Source organism: Physeter macrocephalus, chromosome 6 (assembly GCF_002837175.3).
Source record: "Physeter macrocephalus isolate SW-GA chromosome 6, ASM283717v5, whole genome shotgun sequence".
NCBI lineage: Eukaryota > Metazoa > Chordata > Mammalia > Artiodactyla > Physeteridae > Physeter > Physeter macrocephalus.
Genome location: NC_041219.1, coordinates 90,839,810 through 90,848,936, shown reverse-complemented (window position 1 = coordinate 90,848,936; position 9,127 = coordinate 90,839,810). Strand labels below are relative to the sequence as shown.

Below are 9,127 nucleotides of genomic sequence, written 5' to 3'. Positions count from 1 at the left end.
TGAGAAGCCACCGCAATGAGAAGCCCGCACACCGCAAGGAAGAGTAGCCCCCGCTCACTGCAACTAGAGAAAGCCCATGCACAGCAACGAAGACCCAACACAGCCAAAAATAAATAAATAAATAAAATTTTTTTTAAAAAAAGAAAACCATTTGGCTGAGCCTAGGTACTACGTAAGTTTTTACGGCAATACTGTATATTAATATATCACTAAATATATAATTATATATGATATACATAATTATATACAAACCTACATATTTTATGATTCTGTTCATTTACCTTAAGAATTATCACATGGTCTTCCTCTCAGTAACTATTCACTAAGCTTTAAAATGTCTTAATATAGTTAATACAATTATTACAAAGACTTTAAAAAGTAGAATTTTTCAAAATGTTGGCAGAAAGCAAATCACTTCGATCAGTATTTCCACAAAACATTTTAAAGGTGGTGCTTTACTTTAAAATAAATAGTTTTGCTGGATGCTAAAGTAGGAATTTAATTAAGAAATTTACCTCTTCAGGAACACCATTCTGTCTTCTAAGTTCCATATCCTTTTGTTTAATATCTTTTTCCCAGTTTTCTAAATCCCTCATAAAGTCTTGTAACTCTTCTGCATTTTGTTTCACTTGTAGTTGTAATTCAATTGCTTTACTTGCTGAAGTCATTGTGGCCTGCACAGTTTTTATCAACCAACCTCTGATAAGAATTAAATAGAATTATTTGGTTTGTTTTTTTTGAAACCCAGCTAATTAATGATTTTTACCTCTTCATAAATGGCCAAGATACATGTAAGGAAAGGAACCTAAAGTGATGCAAAAGAAACAAAATATCAGTATATTATGTTTAAAATGAGTCAATTAATGTTTGCTGAATAAACAAATGCAAAATAAACAGATAGGTTGGGCATCCATGCAATGTGAATGAAAGGCAACAGGGAGGAAATCACTGAAAATTAGCAAGAAGCCTATGGTAGCAGATTGGCTGCTCACCTCTAGAGTTTATAAGTTTAGCCTAATTACCTCCTTTACTCTTTCTTTTTTCAACATTTATTGAACTTTGGCTATGTGAAAGGCCCTGTATCAAGATTTAGGGATGCAAAAACAAGACAAGGTCCCTTCTCTAGTGGAGGAGAAAACCAAATAATCGAAGTACTGAGTAACAAAATATTATGCTAGGCAAGGTTTCTCAACCTTGGGACTACTGACATTTTGGGCCAGATAATTCTTTGTTGTAGCTTGGCTGTCCTGCGCATTGTAGGATGGTTGGCAGCATCCCTGGCCTCTACTAACTAGTTGCCAGTATTACTCCCTTCCCTCTGGACTGTAACAACCAAAAATGTCTCCGGACATTTTCAAATAACCCCTGGTTGAGAACCACTGTGCTAGAGGTACATGCAGATGCTATGGGGCTGACCACAAAGGACAGGTATAAATCAGACAGTAGGGTGGCAGGTTCAAGGAGAGAGTGCCCAGAGGTGCTGAAATTTAGCCATGTTTCAAAAGGGGCCAGCCAAGTGATTAATGTGGAGGAGTGGGCCAGGAGAATGAGGGACTGGGAGGGAGAATGAGGGAAGAGAAGGCAAATATGGGACAGATCAGGAAATGCCAGGCCATGAGATCTGACCTACAGTCTGAAAGCTATGGGAAACATTAAGGTGGTAAAACAAAAGGGACATGATGACTCATTAGACTGAGGAGTTGGTGAGCACAGAAGAACTCAAAGTCTTAGATTTCTGGTTTGGGAGCCTGGTAAGATTAGTGGTACCACTTTGAGTCAGGAATCACAATTTTAAAAGGAAAAGAGGTTTCAGGATTGCAGAACTAGTGTAACGACAGATTTTTTTCAGTTTGGGATAAGGTGAATTTGAGTTCTTATGGGACATCAGGACATAGCCAGTATGTAGTTACAGAGGGCTAGAAATACAAATTTGGGTGTCACTAGCATAAAAGTAGAAGCTACAATCACGAAATTTGGATATGTTTAATTACTGTGACAATGGGGGGTGGGGCGCTGGGGGAAGCCTGAAGAACACATATCTAGGGAACAAACCAAGGAAGAAATGCCAACACAGTAAAAATCAGGCAGTGGCATCTAGAGAGCTGGGAGGAAAACTTGGAGTACTGTCACAGAAGAGAATTTTCAGGGGTTCAAGAAGACGGAAAGTTAGCAGTGTCAAAGGCCACAGAAGTCACATGGAGAAAATAAAGTGCATTATATTTAGTCATATAAAGATTATTTAGTTTTAATGGGATTTTTTTTTAAGGACAGAAATAAAATGAGCTGAGTAAATGAGATTAAATGGGGATTAGCATAATTTTGCCTTTCATAACCTAAAATTGCCCACGAGTATGGGGGAGAATTGAGGAACAAGATAAAAGAAGATATAGGAAAGGGGATGCGTGATGGGGCAAGGTCCCCAAAAAGGTGGGAGGGAATTCAAAGCTTAAGTGTGTATGGGGGGGACAGGGGGGCGGGGGTTGGTTAGGATGGGAGAGATAGAAGAGATTAGAAAAGGGATTCGTTTAGGAGGAGGAACAGATGTTTGCAACCGCATATAGTAGGTCTTCTAACCCCCCGGCCTTGCGTCAGAAAGTAAACTAAACTTAAGCTTCTTTCAGGCAGTGCCCATGTTTGATCACATACGTATATTTCGTTAAAAAACAAAGCTAGTACAATGTTTTGCCGAAGGACTAAAAAATGTGAATAAAAGCGCAGCAAGCCACTGAGATATGTTGGGGGGCGGGGGAAAGAAACCTTTTCCATTTCACCTATCACCTCTGCTCCCACGGAACCTGCGTCCAGGCAGGCAACCAGAAACTTCCAGCGCCTGGGGTGTATCACTTTCATACCCAATATCCGGGAGAGCATTGCACACCCACGCCGAAAGGGGGCGGGCCCCACCGAGGTCTCCTGGAGAGGGTGGATCTGCGGTCCTGACCACCGCAAATCGCCCAATAATCCGGGCAGCCGGGGTGGAGAGACCGACAGCAAGGCTGTCCGTCCAGGCCCGGGCTGCTCGGGGCGAGCCCCTCCCGGAACGCGCTCCCCGGTGCGCCTCTACCCTGGACACCGCCGCGCCGCCCCAACACCGCACCCTGTCGCCCGCCCTTGCCCTCTCCGCCTCACCCGGGACCCACGGCCGCACCCCCTCCTCCCGCAAGGCGACCCCAAAAGCCTCCTCGCTGCTGCAGCCTGTGATAACCGCAAAGCCGGCTCACCTTAACACGCCGTTACCGTCCTCACTGCCGCGGCTTCCCGCCCGCAGTGACTCACGCCGGGCCCCGCCTTCCTGCGCTTTCCCACAAGTCCCCGCGTGCCCTCGCCCCGCCCCCTGGAGCCGGGACGGAGCGTGCGCAGAAGGTCAGATACACTGTGCCCTCTTCGGGGTAGAATCAGCCTAGAACGTTGACAGGAGTGTTAAAGCAAAATCTGCTGCTTTGCCTGCTTCCGGTATGACCAAACTTCACACTAGGTAATCCAAAAACTGCAGGATCATCCTGACTTGTTCCGATTCCCCAAATAATAACACCTTGAGTAGTTCCTTGAATTCCCCTCAGTTTTAATATTTGCCTTGCTGTGTGTAATGGTATTTTACAACCTTTGTATGATAATCATGTGAGAAAGTTACTGTTTGTCTACCATAAACAGGCCATGTAAACTAGTAACTCTAGAAATTTTTGTAGTAGTTTTTTTTTTCTTTTAAGTTCTTGTATTCGGCAAACCAGTTTTTCAGTCTGACTACCTTGCACCTTTGCAAGTAAACTCTTTCCTTTTCTAAATGTATCTATCTCTGAGTCTTTCTTGGATGTGTGTCGGTATTAAGATCTGTCTTTAGATTTCCCTGGCCACAAAGAAAAAAGAATATGAAGCTTTTAATGTTTTGTGCTTCGGCTTCCTGTATGAGTGAACTTTCTCTCATTTTTCATAGCAACTCTAAAAATGTAAAACAAAAGTAATTTTAAAAGCCCACAAAAACAAACAGAAACAAACAAACCTTTCCATTTGAAATAGCTCTATGATCTTAAACATTAGACCAAAAATTCAGATTAGTGGCTCTCAAACTTGGATGAAGTTTGGAATCACCTTGGGAGTGTGGGGAAAAAATACTGATTTCTAGGACCTCTCCCCAGAGATTGTGATTTAATTAGCACAGCCTGGGCATCCTGATTTTTTTAAAAGCACAGGATATAGCCGTGCAGTTGAGGCTGGGACCCACTAATCCAGGTAAGGATCAGTGGAAAACCACCCTGGGGACCTTCCTTACAAAGTCATCAGCACATCTTTCCCACTGTATAATTATTTGGTATCTTTGTATTTTAAACTCATAGTAGTCAAATCATTAACTGTCACTAAAATATTTACTAAGGGAATGATTCTTTTGTTTTTTGTGTTGGTGGACAGAAAACTGACTTTTAAGGGGTTTTTTGTGTGTGTTTTAAAATTAATCTAATAATAAATAATTTTAAAATAGATATTGATTTATAGATGTTCTTAACAAAAGCAACTCTGTTGGGGTTTTTATGGATTTTGTTTTGTTTTGGTTTTTTTGGCCACACCGCAGGGCCTGCTGGATCTTAGTTCCCCGACTGGGGGTGGAACCTGTGCCCCCTGCAGTGGAAGTGCAGAGTCTTAACCACTGGACCACCAGGGAAGTCCCAAAGCAACTCTGTCTTTAAAAATTAATTCTGGCATGCCGCGGAGCGCCTGGGCCCATGAGCCATGGCCGCTGGGCCTGCGCGTCCGGAGCCTGTGCTCCGCAACGGGAGAGGCCACAACAGTGTGAGGCCCGCATACCACACAAAAAAAAAAAAAAAAAAAAAAATTAATTCTGGCAGAGTCAACTGAGATGAGAGAGAAGGGGGCCAGCTGGCTGTTCTAGTAAAACCTCATAGACCCTCTCACATCTTTCTTTCTTTCTCTCTCTCTCTCCCTCTCTCTTCACATAATAATCAGTTGTTTCTTTTTCTTTTTTTTTTGTGGTATGCGGGCCTCCCTCTGTTGTGGCCTCTTCCGTTGCGGAGCACAGGCTCCGGACGCGCAGGCCCAGCGGCCATGGCTCATGGGCCCAGGCGCTCCGCGGCACGTGGGATCTTCCCAGACCGGGGCGCGAACCCGGTTCCCCTGCATCGGCAGGCGGACGCGCAACCACTGCGCCACCAGGGAAGCCCCAGTTGTTTCTTGGTGAGTACAAAATCAAAGTGAGAGGAGTTAGTCAGATGGTCTTGATGGCCACCATCACCTAATCCTGAGGCTCCCACTGTCCTACAAAAAACTATACCTGTAATGGCAGCCTTCCCTCTTCAAGGGAGGTTGAGGGTTTTTTACTATTGGCAGTCATGTGCTCATCTAAAAACAAGAATTCAATAAATAAGGAAGGAGAGGAAGGGAGCAGATACTGAGGGGCAACCAGTAACCTCTATCAAAGGCCTTAATAAGTATTTGTCAAAAGAATAGTGAATGAATGAGTCGATACTGCTAGAAATCCAGGCTCACTATAACCTGAGGAAAAACGTTGAATTCTGAAATGCTGATTCTTCCACTTACTGAAAATGTAATCTGAATGTAATCTGTACACTGAGGCTTAATGTAAATTAAAATTAAAATGGAGAAGATAAAAATACCTACTGGGGGCTTCCCTGGTGGCGCAGTGGATGAGAGTCCGCCTGCCAATGCAGGGGACGCGGGTTCGCGCCCCGGTCTGGGAAGATCCCACATGCCGGGGAGCGGCTGGGCCCGTGAGCCATGGCCGCTGAGCCTGCGCGTCCGGAGCCTGTGCTCCGCCATGGGAGAGGCCACAACAGTGAGAGGCCCGCGTACCGAAAAAAAAAAAAAACCTACTGGAGTAAGAAAATGTATGTAGACGGCCTACTTAGCACAGGTTGGGACATGGTAGCAGCTCAACAAATGTTATTTCCTGTGTCTCCCTCCTATAAAGGTAAGGTCCAGACCCGGGGATTTAATAACTCTCTCCCACATCTCTCCCTGTCTCCCACTTGACTATCTGGAAGACCTCTGAGGACGTCTCTAAGGAACACACGTACTGGGCACCAGGAGATAAAGGTTAAGGTTGATAGCAGGGAAGGTAAACTGCCTCTCCTAATGCAAAATGAAATCTGTATAATAAGGAAGACAAGTAAGAATTATTATAAGAAATAAGCATGTTATTTTACATTCCTTATCTCACAACAATGGTAATATTATCCCCACTTTACTGATGAGGACACTGACCTGAATAATTAAGAAATTTGCCCATACAGCCAGCAAATGACAGAGCCTGGTGAGGTACCTGGGCAGTCTGACTTCAGAGCTGGCACCTGTGACTGCCTGTTCTACTACCCCCTGTCTTGCTCATTTGACTGTGACCTCCCTTGAGGAAGGGTAAGAGTAGGCCCTATTTCTTAAATCTGCACTCTGTAACTTACCTGAGGCACTCCTCCATACCTGGCATTTTCCTAGCATCTGTGGCCTAAGTAATCTGTTTACAGGTGAGAAGTCTCCTTGTATCTCTCTGGCACTCCTCCTCCCTCAGTTTGGTCAACCTCTGCAACCACAGAAGCTGCATCCAGAGGCATCCTTATGTTCCCTGTGTACGTGGTCAAGGGGGCTGGTTATCAAGGCTAGGGACCACCAGTCTCCATGTATCCCCTCAGAGTCTATGTGCAATGCTCCTTCCATTCTTTTTTTTTTTAAGACTTTATTTTCTGAGAGCACTTCGGGTTTACAATAAAATTAGGATGAGGGTACAGAGATTTCCCATACACCCCCTACCCCCAAATATACATAGCCTTCCCCCTTTATCAACATCACTTGCCAGAATGGTACATTTTTTACCAAGTATGAACCTACATTGACACATCGTAGTCACCCAGAATCCATAATTTAACTAAGGGTTCACTCTTGGTGTTGTACAGTGGGTTTGGACAAATGACTAATGGCTATACATCTATCATTATAATACCATACAGAGTATTTCCACTGCCCTAAAAATCCTCTGTGCTCTGCATATTCATCTCTCCCCCTCCACGCTCACCCCCAGCAGCCATTGATTATTTTTACTGTCTCCATAGATTTGCCCTTTCCACAATGTCAAATAGTTGAAATTGTACGGTATGGAGCCTTCTCAGTTTGGCTTTTTTCACTTAGTAATATGAACTTCAGATTCCTCCATGTCTTTACATGGCTTGATAGCCCATTTCTTTTTAGCTCTGAATTATATTCCATTGTTGGATGTACCACAGTTTATCCATGCACCTGCCGAAGGACACCTTGGTTGCTTCCAAGTTTGAGCCATTATGAATGAAACTGCTAAAAACATCCATTTGTAGAGTTTTGTGTGGACAGAAGTTTTCAGTTCCTTTGGGAGTGTAATTATGAAGGAGTGTAATTATGAAGGAGTGCAATTGCTGGATCACATGGTAAGAATATGCTTAGTTTTGTTACAAAATCAAACTGTCTTCCAGAGTGGCTCTACCGTACCGGTTTGCATTTCCACCATCGATGTCTGAGAGATTCTGTTACTCCATATCCTCACCAGCATTTGGTGTTGTCAGTGTTCCAGATTTTGGCCATTCTAACAGGTGTGTAACGGTGTCTTGTTTTAATTTACATCTCCCTGATGACATATGAGGTGGAGCATCTTTTCATATGCTTATTTGCCATCTGTATATCTTCTTTGGTCTATTGATGATTGATGTCTGTTAAGGTCCCATTCTTTAATTGGTTGTTTACTTTTTGTAGTTTCAAGCATTCTTTTATATTTTGGATAACAGTCTTTATCAAATATTTTTGCAAATATTTTCTCCCCATTTGTGGCTTGTCTGCTAATTCCCTTGATATTGTCTTTCCCAGAGCAGAATTTTTTTTTAATTGAAGTATAGTTGATTTACAATGTTTCAGGTGTACAGCAAAGTGATTCAGTTATGTATATAATTGGGAGCAGTACTTGTTGGAATTAATCGTTTGTTTTTTCTGGAAGGAGCTCATAATAGAGGACTCCCTTCCAATTCCACCATATACACAGCATCACCTTCTTTGGATGAAGATTGGCCTTTGGTGTGGTTGGTGATGGTTCATTTCACTTGCCCCACAATCTCTTCCGTTACACATTATTGTACAGTATCCACTTTTCATCGCCCACCACAATTTGTTTTAAAAATGGAACGTTTTCGTTATATTTAAGTAGAGAATCGCATGTGGAAATATGGTCAAGAAGGTTTTTTTCACTTAACTTACGTGGAACCCAAACATCAAAGCTATGAATATAACCAAGCTGGTGCAAATGATTTTCAATGCTTGATTTGGGTATTTTGAGTATGTCGACTATCTCCCATGTGGTATAGCCACGTTGATTGTTCTCAATTAATGTCTCAATTTGATCGCTATCAACGTCAACTGGTCTACCCGACGGTGGAGCACCATACAGTGAGAAATCTCCAGCATGAAACTTTGCAAGCCACTTTCAACACGTTCAATCAGTCACAGCACCTTCTCCATACACTGCACAAATCTTTTTTGCATTTCAGTTGCGTTTTTACCTTTCTTGAAATAATAAAGCATAATATGCTGAAAATGTTGCTATTTTTCTTCCAACTTCAGTATTAAAATGGCTACACAAAAATTCACCAATTTTGATAAGTTTTTTTTTTAATGCATGCTGATATGCTGTCACAATACAATCTAACAAAATTGTTTCAAATGAAGTTAAAGACAAGCACTACTAGAGCCATCATACAGAAAAAAATCAGACTCTTTGGCCAACCCGGTAGTTCCCTGTGCTATACACTAGGTTCTTGTTTATCTGTTTTATATATAGTAGTGTGTATCTGTTAAACCCAAACTCCTAATTTATCCCTCCCCACTCTTCGCCCTTTGGTAACCATAAGTTGTTTTCTATGTCTGTGAGTCTATTTCTGTTCTGTAAGTACGTTCATTTGTATCATTTTTTTAGATTTCACATTTAAGTGATATCATATGACATTTGTCTTTCTCTGTCTGACTTACTTTACTTAGTATGATAATCTCTAGGTCCATCCGTGTTGCAAATGACATTATTTCGTTCCTTTTTATGGCTAAGTGATATTCCATTTTGTGTGTGTGTGTGTGTGTGTGTGTGTGTGTGTGTATC

At 42.4% G+C, this 9,127-nt stretch overlaps 1 protein-coding gene and 1 long non-coding RNA gene across 2 annotated transcripts in view; one reads left to right on the top strand and one right to left on the bottom strand.

The window, feature by feature from the left end:
* RPAP3 (RNA polymerase II associated protein 3) overlaps window positions 1-804 on the bottom strand; it is a 54,195-nt gene extending 53,391 nt beyond the window's left edge. The window contains exon 1 of the mRNA XM_024122925.3: window positions 516-804. Coding sequence (XP_023978693.1) covers window positions 516-668 — 153 coding nt within the window. The 5' untranslated portion in view covers window positions 669-804. The remainder of the gene's footprint in view (window positions 1-515) is intronic.
* Window positions 805-3,340: 2,536 nt separating this feature from the next.
* On the top strand, window positions 3,341-8,908 carry LOC102987470 (uncharacterized). Its single transcript, XR_447536.3, has 3 exons — window positions 3,341-3,475; window positions 7,464-7,580; window positions 7,979-8,908. It is a non-coding gene; the product is annotated as an uncharacterized lncRNA (long non-coding RNA).
* Window positions 8,909-9,127: the final 219 nt, after the last annotated feature.